Source organism: Sinocyclocheilus grahami, unplaced genomic scaffold (assembly GCF_001515645.1).
Source record: "Sinocyclocheilus grahami isolate Dianchi unplaced genomic scaffold, SAMN03320097.WGS_v1.1 scaffold240.1, whole genome shotgun sequence".
In the NCBI taxonomy this organism is placed as follows: domain Eukaryota; kingdom Metazoa; phylum Chordata; class Actinopteri; order Cypriniformes; family Cyprinidae; genus Sinocyclocheilus; species Sinocyclocheilus grahami.
In genome coordinates, this window is record NW_015505419.1 from 1,363,084 (window position 1) to 1,377,758 (window position 14,675).

General features: G+C 36.5%; 2 protein-coding genes across 2 annotated transcripts in view; both read right to left on the minus strand.

Annotated features, from left to right (window-relative positions):
- Window positions 1-10,189, minus strand: part of LOC107597911 (nectin-4-like) — a 17,179-nt gene extending 6,990 nt beyond the window's left edge. The window contains exons 1-5 of the mRNA XM_016289115.1: window positions 9,796-10,189; window positions 6,249-6,461; window positions 5,479-5,646; window positions 4,161-4,439; window positions 1,611-1,728 (exon numbers count right to left, since the gene is read on the minus strand). Coding sequence (XP_016144601.1) covers window positions 1,611-1,728; window positions 4,161-4,439; window positions 5,479-5,646; window positions 6,249-6,461; window positions 9,796-9,844 — 827 coding nt within the window. The 5' untranslated portion in view covers window positions 9,845-10,189. The remainder of the gene's footprint in view (window positions 1-1,610; window positions 1,729-4,160; window positions 4,440-5,478; window positions 5,647-6,248; window positions 6,462-9,795) is intronic.
- Window positions 10,190-13,710: 3,521 nt separating this feature from the next.
- trmt10a (tRNA methyltransferase 10A) overlaps window positions 13,711-14,675 on the minus strand; it is a 7,071-nt gene continuing 6,106 nt past the window's right edge. The window contains 2 exon segments of the mRNA XM_071582422.1: window positions 13,711-13,979; window positions 14,086-14,185. Coding sequence (XP_071438523.1) covers window positions 13,711-13,979; window positions 14,086-14,185 — 369 coding nt within the window.

The window sequence follows — 14,675 nt, forward strand, 5'->3', positions numbered from 1 at the left end:
GCAAAGAAAGAAGGCGTAACTTTTATTCTCGCTGTAGTATTGTTGTTGCCGCTGTCGCCATGTCGTGAAGGCACTGTGTGTTTCGTTGTGAAAGTGAAACTACTTTGTTTGGCCATCCAAAAGAGGACGATATCGATTCGTCATGCCTGGAGCTGATCCATGCTGGTCGCTGAGGAAATACGCCGGATCAGCTTTCGCCCTGGACGAAGCGGAGTCCAGCCCGGGGTCGTCACATGTGGTTGCCGCAGGCATCACAGTATGGTAAGGGACGTAACATTTCCGTCACACGCTTGAGGAATTCTGCCAATCACAACGCACTGGATAGCTGGCCAATCAGAGCACACCTCGCTTTTTCAGACCGATGAGCTTTGTAAAAATCGACGCGTTTCAGAAAGGCGGGGCATAGAGGAGAAACAATAATGTACAGTATGTGGAAAATAATGTGTTTTTTGAACCTTAAACCACATAAACACATTTCATTACACCAAATACACAAAATAATGTTCTTTTTAGCAGCATCATATGACCCCTTTAACTTGCATCGTGCTATAAAGATATAGTTCTAAAAATCGTTCTCAATATTAAAGAATAGTAGAGTCCACACAATTATAACGATAAAGACAAAGAGAAACGATATCGTTGGAATATCACTTTCAAAACGATTTTTCTCCAGCTGATGAACGATAAAAATTGACAGCCAATCAGAATCTATCCTGCTGTAACGTGCTTGAGAATTTAAAGAGGCAGATGCATGTGCGCTTAGAATAAACAGACGATATCGTTCGCTGGTGTGGATGCTAATATCGTTATCTTTATAGTTATCGTTATCGTTCTCCCCCTTTTTAAAAGCTGATAAGCCTATTTATTTAGCTAAAACCACAAATAGGCCCACTCAGTGTTTCCGTAGACAATAAGAACTTTGTCCACAGCTTATACCAGGAACTATAAGTTACATGTTTTTCATACAGCACGGCGCAATTTGCATGAGGACAGTGGTAAGACTCATCCGATGACACACATAAGTGCGCAGGCGAATTCTCCTGACACCATCATCATAAACCTACTCATCTCCCCTCACCAGCCATTTCTCATCCCCCACTCTCTCCCTCCGTGTGAAAAGGCACTCTGTCTGTTTGCTTCGCAAGTTGCAACACGACACCAGGCCACAGTTACTTCATTTACTTTGCATTCACACCGAGCAGCCAGAGAACAGGTTTCCCCACTCGAGGCAGAGAGGAGGAGAAAACCAGAGAATGTTTGTCTCAGGAATTGCGTGATCATCTAAATATCCATGTCTACACACCCCCTTAGTCACTCGTACTGAAAAATGCCGAAAAATAGGTGTGTGACTGTGACTAATTATTGTTCCCAAATGCAAAAACAACTGTCGTGTATTTCAATGACCTCTCAGTGTCAGTATTACTTCTATCTGATAGAGTAGATAAAAAATTCACTGATGAATTTAGGCCACAACCTTCTTGTCCACACCTAGAGATTACTCTGGCATGCTGATAGAGAAGCCAACCGAAACAGAATGAAACTGACAAGACAGGCTTACAGGAAGATGAACAAACAAACAAATCGAGAGATGCAGGTAGACAGAGTTTTACCTCGTCCAGTTGAATTTCTGAGGTTCTGGATTTCCTTGACCACTGCACTGCAGCGTGGCTTCTTGCATTTCAGCAAACCAGTTGTCCTCATAGCCAGATATCAATGCATTTGGAGGGTCTGTATGTACACAAGAACACACAAATGAAAAGATTTTACAATTAGGCATGTCTAATTCACTTTTCAGCCTCTTTTTGGAACTTGTGATGAACTTCCTATTTGACCAATAAGTTCACCTGATCCTTTTGTTGACCCAGTACAAACTCTAATATTGGCATTATGAGACATGCATATGTTTGAATTAATAAAATGTTGTGCAACTGAATTAAACCCATATGACTTTCTTTCCCCTGTGGAACACAAAAGCAGATACATTGAAATTATGTACTGGTTGTTTTTTTTCAATGCAGTCATATAGAATGAGGACTGGGGCTTTCAAGCTTTAAAAATGATGCAAAACCACCATAAAATATTATAAAATGGTGCATATATAAATTGAACTGTTGCAGATCATTGTCTGATTTGTGAATGAATCATTCAGATTTATTCTGTGAACCGAATGAATGGATTCATTGAAAAGTTCAGACTCAAAAGCACATTCTCAGACATTATTAACTCTTTCTTTATTATAGATGAAAGATTTAAGGCTATTCTTTACACAAAACTATATGGTTTCAGACTTTCAACTATTTGGTTTATGGTGGTTTTGCATCCCGTTTGATTTTCGAAAGCTCCAGTTCTCATTCGTTGTAACCGAATTGGGGGAAAACAACAAGAAGAACAACCAGGATATTCTTGAGACTTTTTCCATGTGAGTTCCACAGAAGTAGACACGTCAAATGGGTTTCTAAACACACGAAGGTGACTAAATAATGCCTGAATTTTCATTCTGAGAGAGCTATTGCTTTAAATTTTCCTACAATCAACCAAAGCAAAGACATTATGACCGCAGCAGTAGTGATGAATCAGAGAGAAACAATGTAGTCATAGTATCGATTAAGACAATAAACAGATGTGCACATGTCATAACACATCTGAGGGAAGTTACATACAGTATGTAGAAGAAACAACAGTTTAATCATATTCAAATTTCGCAAGCAGAGTAAACAGGAAAGGTGTTTTACATTTACATTATAAAATTCACAGTTGTTTTCATGATTTCATGAGAGTCAAATCCAGGCAGTGACGTATAAAACTTGTGGCGCAATAGTACATCAATCATACTGCAGTAAGGACAACATTAAAAATTCTTCTGAAGAGAAAGCACATTGACAGCTTGTGTTTATAACCTGGCAAGTGGTTTGACATCAAGAGAGATCAAAATAATTCTTAAGAAGTGCCAAAATGAATTATAGATTAACTATAGCACTAATGATTCTTTGCCCAATAAAAAGTACTCGTGGAAACTTGCAAAAAAAAAAAAAAAATTGATAAACAATTTAAGAAATGTCTTTTAACACTACAATCTAAAAAATGCGTGGTTATTTTTTTCTACCCAACCACAAGGTTGAGCCTGTTGGGTAGTTTTTTCCCCAGAGTAGGGTAGTTTTTGTGTTACCCAGACGTTGAGTTAGTGGCTGGGACAATCTCACTGACAGCTGAAAAGTTGTTTGCATCGTCTTTAGGAAAAAGTTCTCAGTGTCGCCTAATTGGTGCACTTCTTCAGTCAAATAAAGGTGTGTATATGTTTTATTTCATCTATGAAGTCTTTACTGCGCTGTAAATGATTTTACGAGATATAACAAACTGATTTTATTCATTATAATACTGAATTTAATTCATTTTGATGTTAAGATATGTTCTGCAATCTCAGTACTGTTTGTTTATGTGCAGGTTATGGAATCAGTCACAACATCTTTCAACTACAAGTGAAACACGAGGCAGTGGTATGAGGTTACTTTTAAATGTTGCATTTTTGTCAATTTGTCTTATGATTTTGTCCATGGGTGTTCTTTCTTATTAATAAATGTTCACCTTTTGATTATTACTGTTGTCTCTAGTAATTCTGGGTGTGATTTCTAATTTCCAACCCAGTAATTTGTAACAATAGTTGAGTTAAATAAAACAACTCAGCATTTGGGTCAAACATTTAACCCAACCCGATATAATAACCCAGCATGTGCTCTGTCCAATAATTGGGTGGCCAAATAACCCAGAAATGGTTGTTTTTAACCCAGCATATTTTTTTTTATAATGTAGGAAATAAGAAAATATCTTTTGAATAAGTGATAAATGATAATTAAGCACATAATTAAGGATATAATTCCTCCTCCCTCCAGTTTTTAGTAGTGAAAAGGTAATTATAAAACACTATAATTGATTTTTATTATATATTATTAAAGACATTGCATTTTTAAAGTACTTTTATAAGTATAAATGAAAGTATTCATTGTACTGGATTCAATTAATGCTAATTTGAACAGGATGATTTTTATTAGTGTTACATTTTTTCTTTATAGTAATACGAATTCAAGGGGAAAGGAATGTCACACATTATGACCCAGACACTTCTGATATATATTTATAATAAGTGTTAAGAGATCAGGACTCACAGTGTACTACAAGGTTATTGGAGAACCTCACTGGGCCTTTTTGCGATGAATGCCAGACCAGACAGTCCAGCTTCTGCCCGTTCATGTTACGGAGAGGGTGGAGAGAAAACTGGATGGAGGCCACCTCACCATCTGAGCTACGGTTCTGACTCTGACCCGCGAGCTCCGTGTCCCAGGAGAGGCCTGCCATCGGCTTAGCCACCGAACGGCATATAGCGGCCGGACGGAATGACTGGCCCTCAACCAGGACGAACGGCTGCAGAGACGTAATGGGTTTAGCTGTGAAATGAAATGACAAATACATAATAAACATGATAAATAGGATTTAAACTTTACAATGAAGTACTGACAGTATTTTAAAACAAACTTTTAGATATTTTACCAGTGTCTAATTTATGAAATGTTCTAAAGTGAGAGTTTGCTTTCCTGTTTCTAACAGTCTGCTTGAAAACAACCGTAAACAATACTTCTGAAGGAGAAAGCAGCAGCTATTATATGATCTTGTAATCGGAGCAACAATGAACACTGTCAGGTAAATACGTCCATCATCACTCCCATTGATGCAGACAATTATTCTGAGAACAATAACTGTATGCATCATAGCAGTGGTAGCTTTGTGGTTAACGGGTTTTCTCTGTACATGAATGGGACGCTGAATGAAACGACAATGGTAATGTTAAAAAAATCAAAGGCTTATGTTATCCTTGTCCTGTATCACTGAGGGTTTTATCGCTAACTGCTGCTGAGTCATATACATAAGACTCAAAAAAACTCTGCTGATTTTAACTCCAATCACTACGAAGCCCCTAAGGGGACATGGTGATGGAAAAAAATATGATATTGAAGGAAAAATTACATTTAGCATTTTATTGCTTTTGCATTGTCTCGTAAAATATTTTTCATTCACTCGCAAAATTCGCAAAAAACGGGAGAGAGAAAGTAATTTTTAAGACACCTTTTTTTTTTTGCATCGCAGCATTTCCACAAGAAACTTCTCATTCGCTTGCAAAAGCACTGAAATAATACTTTCCTGACAAAAGTTTTGTGAGCGAACACAAAGTTTCTTTAGAGTTAAGAGACTGGTGGTTTCACAGCAGTCTGTGGGCAGGTTTTAGCCAGACAACCTTTTCCTGTTTAAGTTGGCAGTTCTTGACCAAAATCAGATACAATCTCGACCAGATTGTATGCTGAAAATCAAAAGTGGTTTATGCTGATCGTCCAATGTGCTAAAATATAAAATATGAACAGTCACAGAGTTTTGTATGACAAAAGTTTGCCGTCTTCTGTTTGCCCATGTAGCCACGATTAATGTACTCACTCCACACTGTGACCAAAATCTCTCTCTCAAAGTTGCCAGCGGGGAAGGTGGCGATTTTGCAGATGTATTTGCCCTCATCTGCAGAACGTGTGCCCATGAGAATCAGAGCAGAGTCTGCTATTGGGTCGCTGGTTGCGAATCGAGCGTGCCCTGTGTATGCAGGGCTTTCTGCGAGAGAGAGAGAAACAGAATGAAATGTGACATGTGACAGTAAGATTTGGTTTCTGACCATTTTTGTGAAGCATACAAAAAAGGAATGATGCAAACAACAAAACTTATCATCTCAAAAGAAATGAAAGTGGAAAGGAAATATTAAAGATTCTGCAGTAATGGCTCCTTTATGAAAAGTTATTTTTACAAAAGAGAACTGAAAAATAAACATCTGCTTAATGATTCAGTGTAAAATGAATGCAAAATGAGTACAGAACCGAAAGCACAAGTACAATACAATTATAGTTACAGAACCAGATTCAAGGAACAGCCAGAAATCTGATTAAACCCCGCAGAACTGGTAACATTTTTGAAACGACTCAGAGCTGCCTATAGAGGATATTGTAATAGCTAGAGAAGTCCACAGTGAAAAAATTGGTATATGATTTAGTTTGAAACTATTCGTACTCAGCAATTATGATTCAACTTGAAAATAATTTTTCTTTGGTGATAACAATATTAGTAAAATTAAAGAATATAATAATTACATTCTAAAAAATGTGTAACAGTTTAAGTTTTGATATCTGTGAAGTAACAGACAAAGAAAAAGTTAGTTTTACCTGTCTGGCCTTCACTGAAATGAGCAGTGATAATCTGTTCTTCAACTCCATTTGAGTTTTTTCGAATCCACATCACCTGCACCACCTTAATCTCATGATTCGATACATTGAATCGACAGGGTAAACGCGTTTCCTCCTCAGCCAAAGACTGCAGAGTCCAGGGGGACTCAGAGGGCTCTAGAAAATGTTCTTGTTCTCCACTTACACAGGCTGCTGAAAGACACAAAAAGAGAGATAATGGTTTTAATCAAATAAAGTCATAAGCCACTTGAGAATCTTTTTTAAACAGCAATATGATAACAAATAAATTCTATTGGATGAACTCTGTTGGAAGTTGTTTATAAAATCAGAAATCACATGTATTAATGTTGCAACTATAAACTATAAAAAGAATTGGTGGATGAGTAGTTATACTATGTAATATTTTATATTATGTATCATACTATATATGTAATTATTTCTTAAGTATTAGCTCAGTTTCCTTTATTAAGTGTTATTAAAGGAATAGTTCACCCAAAAATAAACATTTGCTGACAATTTAGTCAACCATGGGCAATCCAAGATGTAGATGAGTTTGTTTCGTCATCGGAACAGGTTTGGAGAAATTCAGCTTTACATCACTTGCTCACCAATGGATTCTCTGCAGTGAATGGGTGCCGTCAGAATGGGAGTCCAAACAGCTGATATATAATCCACAAGTAATCCACACGACTACAGTCCATCAATTAATGTCTTGTGAAGTTGAAAAGCTGCGTGTTTCATCAAAATTCATCATTACAATGTTTGAACATCAAACCGTTGCTTTCGGCTAAAATATGATTCCTCTATTTATAATATTACTTTCCTCAGTGAAGTCATCTCATCTCACTCAGAAGTGAAATATGCACAGATCAAGATCTGTTTACAAGCAAAAAGATTCCGAAACAGTTCTAAACTAATGTTGGTGCTCTAAAACAAAAATGTTGGTGGATTTTGATGAGGGGATTGACATTTTCCCTGAAGGAAGTGTTATTATGGACTTAATTTTGACCAGAAGTGACTGTTTAATGATGGATTTGTTTTTCAGAAACATGCTGCTTTTCACTTCACAAGACATCGTCGTGTGGATTATATATCAGCTGTTTGGACTCTCATTCTGGCGGCACCCATTCACTGCAGAGAATCCATTGGTGAGCAAGTGACGTAAAGCGAAATTTCTCTGTTCCAATGAAGAAACAAAATCATCAACATCTTGGGCGGCCTGATACTCAGCACTCAGCAACTTTAACATCTAAAACAACATCACCGAATTAGTCGTGCAATTGTAAAACTATGTAGCACTAACAAAACTACTTGTTACACTATTGCATTTTTTTTTTTTTTTTTTACAATGTACTTTGCATTTAGTGTTGGGAAAAATTCAGCACAGCAAGTTCCTTGTAGCGCTCATAGCTATGGCATCACAAACAGATGTGGTCACAAGTTAAAGGGCCAGACAAAAAAATTAAAAAAAAACATTCTAGGCCATCCCATGAATATATATATCATACAGGCCAAGGCAGTTCATGCAGTGCTTTAAAAAAAATAGAAATAGCACCTTTAAGAGAAATATACCTGCAGTAAAAGAAAAGTTGGACCACATTGGCTGAGGTCATCTGTTACATTCAGTACGGTGGTAACATGAACCTTTCATTTTTCATCACTATTGAACTGGCACAGAGAACAGAGAGGCAAAGCAGACATGGGAATAGATATGGATAACGAAATAAAAGAAAGGAAGAGGGGTGAGAGACAAACAGTTGTCTGGAAGAGCGTTTGTGGACGAGAGTTAGATATGCTGCTCAACTCGTTATGTGTCTCAGGGCTAATTACTTTTGGGAGGCAGACGAGCATTAAGCAAACATTCAAATACAAAGTGCATGCATGCAAAGTTGAGTGCATATAAGCTGAACTATTACATTTACTTTTAAATACAAAAAATGAATCATATATATTTTATTAAAATAATAATAATAACAATATCAAATAAAAATATAAATTATATAAGTAAAATGCAATATGTAACTTGCAATTTCAAGCACAATTATAATATATTATAAAAAAAAATACACCAACCCAAAAGTACAGACAACTATTGCATACTTTAAGTTGATTAGGCTCACATATGAATAAGAAATGTTTTGTGTTTATTGTTATTTGCAGTAACAAGAAAGCTGCAGAAATCAGTCATAAATTAACTGTACACTTAATGGGACTCTCTGCCTGGAGAAACCGAGTGTTAAACACATTTCAAGTGCTTTGAACTTTATGTCAGTAACCCAGATCCTTGACCATTAGGCCGCGGCAGTCAGTTGTCCAGTTTGCAAAGACTACGAATTACATCAATGAACCGTAATGACAAGCCTCTTGGACATAATCTTGTTGACAAGATTTCTGGCATAGAGCCTCTGTCACTGTGCCACACAACATGATTTATCCCAGTGTGACAAGTTCCTGAGTCAACATCCTTAAGGACTGCCATTTGTTGCCTAACCCTACCCCTAAAACCAGGGGGCAAAAATGGACTTAATTGGTTTGACTAATATTTTTACTAATATTGACACTTTGCTAATTAATATGTAATCGGCGCTTTAATTTTATACACCTTTGAAACAATTTTTACTCAGAAATTTAATTTTTAATCAGAAATAACAACAGTAATTGGTGGTAATAATTTAGGGGGGGGGGCTTAAAAACAACAACAATACAGTTTGTTTGTATTGTGGTATATAGGCTATAATGACAATTTAGTCATTCTGGTGTCAAAAAGTAGAAATAAAACAATTAAAAACAGATTGTCCCCAGAAAATAATAACCAAAAATGATCAGAAAAAAACTATATCAGTCTCAAATCTTATCTATGAACAAGAAATACATTATGTTCATTTTTAGCAGTTCAATACATATCCAGGGTTGGTAATCTGTTAACAGTAATACGACTGCTTGCCTGGAGAAACTGAACTTTAAGCACCATACAATGATTAAAAACTACAATAATGGTCATTAAAAACAATATCAGTCTCAAATCTCAAAATAACTTGACTGGATTGTTGTTCAAGGCCATAACCTTAAACCTGACCCTAAACTCTAATATCGGAGTAGGAATGATGTTCTAGGACCAGCAGAGGATGTTAATAGGCTACAGCAAAATTTAATAATGTATATAAATTACATTACATCATGTACTCAGACCCACTGACCCTGCATTAACACACAACTTTATGAATAGCTCATACGCCAGCAAAAACACTCAAAAATGTATGTAACGTTGACCAAACCCTCAAATCCATCACACCCTTATTCTCACAGCTTCATCAACCCATAAAACACTCCTTAAGACGCATAAGACAGCGTGTAAGGGAGCGTCTGTCTGTCACACTGAATCACATTCGCAGTTTGTCATCAGAACCAGTTCTTCCTGTAATATCAGACAACCGTAAACGTGTTGTGAAGCTCTTTTCCTAAACCTTTGTTTCCAAAGGTTTCCAATTGCACTCGCAAGCTACTTATGATATATGAAATGGCTCACCTGAGTTCCAGATGATCAACGCAGCAAGAATATATGAAACTGTCTTCATCGTCCACCAGTTCAGACTTTCAGCTGAGCCCAAGTTTTCAGTTTGGCGATCTCAATGCGATGGTCATTATTAATATATGAAAACTGTGTCCATCTCAAGAGCTAGTTGTCTTCCCAAGCAATCCAATCGATCGCAGATGTCAGTCGGGAGATGTTGGAGATCAGGAGACTCCCATATATGAAGAGCAGGTGGTGGAGATCCAGCGTAGAAAAACGAAACCACTCTTCGTTTAGAATCAATATATCGATTAATTCATTTGAAGAACAAAAAATGAAACAGAATGTTTATGGACTAGATACATAAAAAGTGAACGTTTCTCCATGCGTAAATCCTCAGGGGAGCGCACAAAAGTTTGACTGCAGTTTGTTGTTTTCGTCTTATTTTAAGAGCTACGACATGCTGAGAAAACCCGAAGTATTTCCATTATTCTTCCGACGCTCGGGTTGAAATTGCTCTGAGAGAAGAACATTTCTTACAGACACCTGTTGGAGAAGGCAGCTCTCCATTGCGCAGTCGCGCACATGTTGTTACGCGCTCTGCTTTACTCAACTTTCCAGTTTTTAATCCGGGTGTTTCTTCCCAATCTGATGATTCAATCTAGCTACTGGTTTAATATTCTGTAATTGCTTAATCGTTTGAGATCTTTAATGGTCGATTTCACTTTAACAGTTTTTTTTCTGCCATAATGATATAGTGAAAACTCTTCGTTTAGAATCAATATATCGATTAATTCATTTGAAGAACAAAAAATGAAACAGAATGTTTATGGACTAGATACATAAAAAGTGAACGTTTCTCCATGCGTAAATCCTCACGGGAGCGCACAAAAGTTTGACTGCAGTTTATGTTGTTTTCGTCTTATTTTAAGAGCTACGACATGCTGAGAAAACCCGAAGTATTTCCATTATTCTTCCGACGCTCGGGTTGAAATTGCTCTGAGAGAAGAACATTTCTTACAGACACCTGTTGGAGAAGGCAGCTCTCCATTGCGCAGTCGCGCACATGTTGTTACGCGCTCTGCTTTACTCAACTTTCCAGTTTTTAATCCGGGTGTTTCTTCCCAATCTGATGATTCAATCTAGACACTGGTTTAATATTCTATAATTGCTTAATCGTTTGAGATCTGTAATGGTCTAGTTCACTTTAACAGTTTTGTTTTCTGCCATAATGTTTTTGTGGAAAACACAAAGGTTAGAGTAACTTGTGATTACCATTACCTCTGGATAAAATCAAAGATGTTTGTCAATGAATCTTGTATTAATTTCTTTTCTCAAATTTAGAACGAATAAGTATAGCCTACCTATTAGGTTCAAACAAGATCTTTCAGAACATAGATCATCACTTGACTCTGATTAACCTTAACTAGATTTTACATTTCTTTTAAAATGTAAAGAAGTCCTACAGCCAACTTTGTGATTGCTTAAACTGTCCAGTAACCAGACATCATTCCAATAAAAGGGGTGTTCTGTTAAAGATTTCCCAATATCCAATATGACTCTGCTGGATGAACTAGCTACAAAACAGCGTATCTGATTAATTTTCGCAAGTGTGGTGACATAATTAGCATGTGTATGAACGCTACATGAATCTACCAGACTTACTGTATCTGGTTGCATTCTTGGCCTAAAGGAAAAGGAGCACCAAAAACCGTAAACCTGTTCTCCCTCCTGAAAACAGTTAAAGCCTCGGGCACTTTTACCGAGTTCAACGGAATAGTGTTCCAAACAAGGGTTTTGAGCTGAAAAACACTGTTATTCATGATGAGGAATGCTTCTCTGTGATTAGCATTTCTGTTTATATGATGCTTTTAATGTCCCCAAAATGTTATTAATGTTTGGTCTTTAACACTAATAAAATCAGTCTGTGATGCTGTGCTAATATCGTGAAACTGTCATAACAATTAAGAACTTTGAAACACTAAAATATTTAAAGGGAAGAAAAATATTTCTTATATATTTATATATATATTATGAAAATATTTACAGAGATAAAACTGAACGGAATCAAGAATAGTAAGAGACATTTCTATTAAACCTAATCATGGCTTTACATTTTTCTTTTCATTTAATCAAACTAATATTTGACTTTTTTATGAACTCGCGTGTTGGTGTATAGTGACATCTAGGGGACTATTTGAGTATTTTTCAAATACAATGTTAAAGGGGTCATATGATGCTTTTTTAAAGATCATTATTTTGTGTATTTGGTGTAACAGAATATGTTGACGTGCTTTAATGTTCAAAAAACACATTATTTTTCAAATACTGTACATTATTGTAGGTCCTCTATGAAAAACTCCGCATTTGAACAGTCAATAGCAAATACTTAAACTAATAACAAAACAGTAGCTGATTCAGAAGCGCCAGATTGTCATAGCAAAGTCAGAATTACCTCCTCTCCTAGGTTCACGAAATGGTCATCCATAAAATGCATTGCTGTTCTGTTGTAAGTAATCTTAAAGATTCCTAAATGCATCTACTTTCGGAAGGCCAAATAAAGTGCTTTTGCTTTCGCCTAGAAACACACAGCGTCTCCCTGACATGCTGCTTCACTGCTAACTGCGGTTACTGAAACCACGCCTTTTTTCTAAGCGTGCACATTTGGGCGGCATTATGCAAATATTTCCACATAGTGAGGTAGATATGTGGGGGCGTGTTAGAACGAGCCGTTTTAGGGGGGCGTGGCAGAGTCTTAACTTTGATAAAGAATATCTCTTTGGTTTTGAGACTTTAGTCTTTGTAACTTCAGGGATCTTATCTATGCACAATCAGCTTGTAACACTCCAAAGAGAAAGGAAAACTTGAAACCGCATTATATGACCCCTTTAAACTTCAAAAACAGAAACGTTTACACACTTGTGCGCTAGCAGCATGATTTACAATAATCAGTATTTGAACATTGAACTCTATGTTAAAGTCTTCTATATTTAGGTCTATTAGCTGATATAATATATAATTTTTCTTTTTTTTGATGCAGATTTTTAGATTACTAACAATAGGTAAAATACAATATGTATGTAGACCATCACTACAATCATATGCGTTAAGATCTAAAGTAAGATCTAAATGTCTGAGACTGAAAAGGAAAGTTCCTCATCAAATTTGCTTTAAAAAAAACCTCAGCATCTCAAACGCTCAAGTGATATTTCATTAACCTGAAAATAAAACACGACAGCAACAAACTACAAAACTACTCAAGATCAAGATTTGTCCTGTTTTCTCTCTTACTGGAATCTGAGTTTTATGTACCTCCATTTTGCTCTCTGATTGGTCCTTTGTGTCTTTTTCTTTTCTGAGACTGGATGGCTTACATCTGAGTTTTGCCGTGTCCGAGCTTGTTCTCTTGGCCCACAAGTACAAATCCCACTGTGGCAGAACAGCAAAAACAGCTAATATGCAGAGTCTGTTTCTTAGTTAGTCCAAAGAAAAAGAAAAACATTACTTAGACGTTTAAAAAAAAATACTGTTCAGTACAGGACTGAGATTTAACAAAGAATGTACCAAATATACACTTTAGTCATCAGTATAAATGTACAGGATAAAAATATGAGCGGATCAAATATTATATGTTTACAATGAACAAAAAGCTCATTGTTATAAAATAAGATTTTTTTTTTTTTTCATAAAATCTACACATTATTTGTTGTTTATTTTTATAGGGAAAAGGCTAAAAAAGGGGCAATTTCTCATTTATTATTATTTTTTTTTTTGTCATGAAATTAGTTTGAACAAAAACACCATCAAGTCCAAACCTTTGCCAGAAGCATCTCAAATCTGAAATGGAGATTTTTAAATAAATAAAAAAAAAACATCAGAAAAAAAAGTAAAATTTCCAAAACCATTAAACATCTTTAATGTTACATATCTCTAAGCTGTGTTTCACTCGCTGGAATCTGACTGCTTTAGCACAGGTTTGTGTTCTTCCTGTTTGCTTTCTGATTGGTCCCTTGAGTCCGTTCTCTTTTCTACGATTGGCTGTTCTGTGTCCGAGTCTTCATCAGAGTCTTCCTCATCATTGCCCTCTCCGAGCTTGTTCTCCTGGCACACTGGCACAGCTCCCTTCCTCTGTGGCAGAACGGTAAAGAAAGCTTCTTGCCAGTCTCGTTTCTCCAGGAATGCTAGGATGATTTCAAAAACTGTGGCAAGGGGGGAAATGATTGGTTCATTTCCACTAGGAAACTTAAAAGTAGTATATTATGGAGGATGTCATTTGAATGGATATCTAGAGAGAGGGAATCTCACCGTGACTGACGGCCAGCACCTTGCGGCTATTCATCTGGACGAAACTGCCCAGCGGAAGCTGAGCAATGCCAAGCTCTTGGGCTCGACCAAATGTGATTCCCTGTAATAAAGCATTTGAATTCCCCAAAACCAAGAGCTTAGGTGAAGCTTTTAATGACCTCAACAACAAAAAACTTATGGCAAGTGTCACTGTATATTAATCTCAAAATAAAATCTTTATCTCCTTGCAAGCAGGGCATGCAAGTTTGGTAGTTTCGTTAGATACAACATCATGATTCGAACGTAAATATTATGCTGACCTTTTACCGACCTACACTTTCAGGATAAAAAGGTACAAAGCTGTTACTGAGGCAGTAGCATAAGGTACACCTTTGTACCTTATTAACCCCTAAAAAAAATACATATTAAAGGGGTCATATGATGCGATTTCAAGTTTTCCTTTCTCTTTGGAGTGTTACAAGCTCTTGGTGCATAAAGAAGATCTGTAAAGTTGCAAAGACTAAAGTCTCAAATCCAAAGAGATATTCTTTATAAAAGTTAAGAGTCAACCACGCCTACCTAAAACGCCTCGTTCTAACACGCCCCCACAT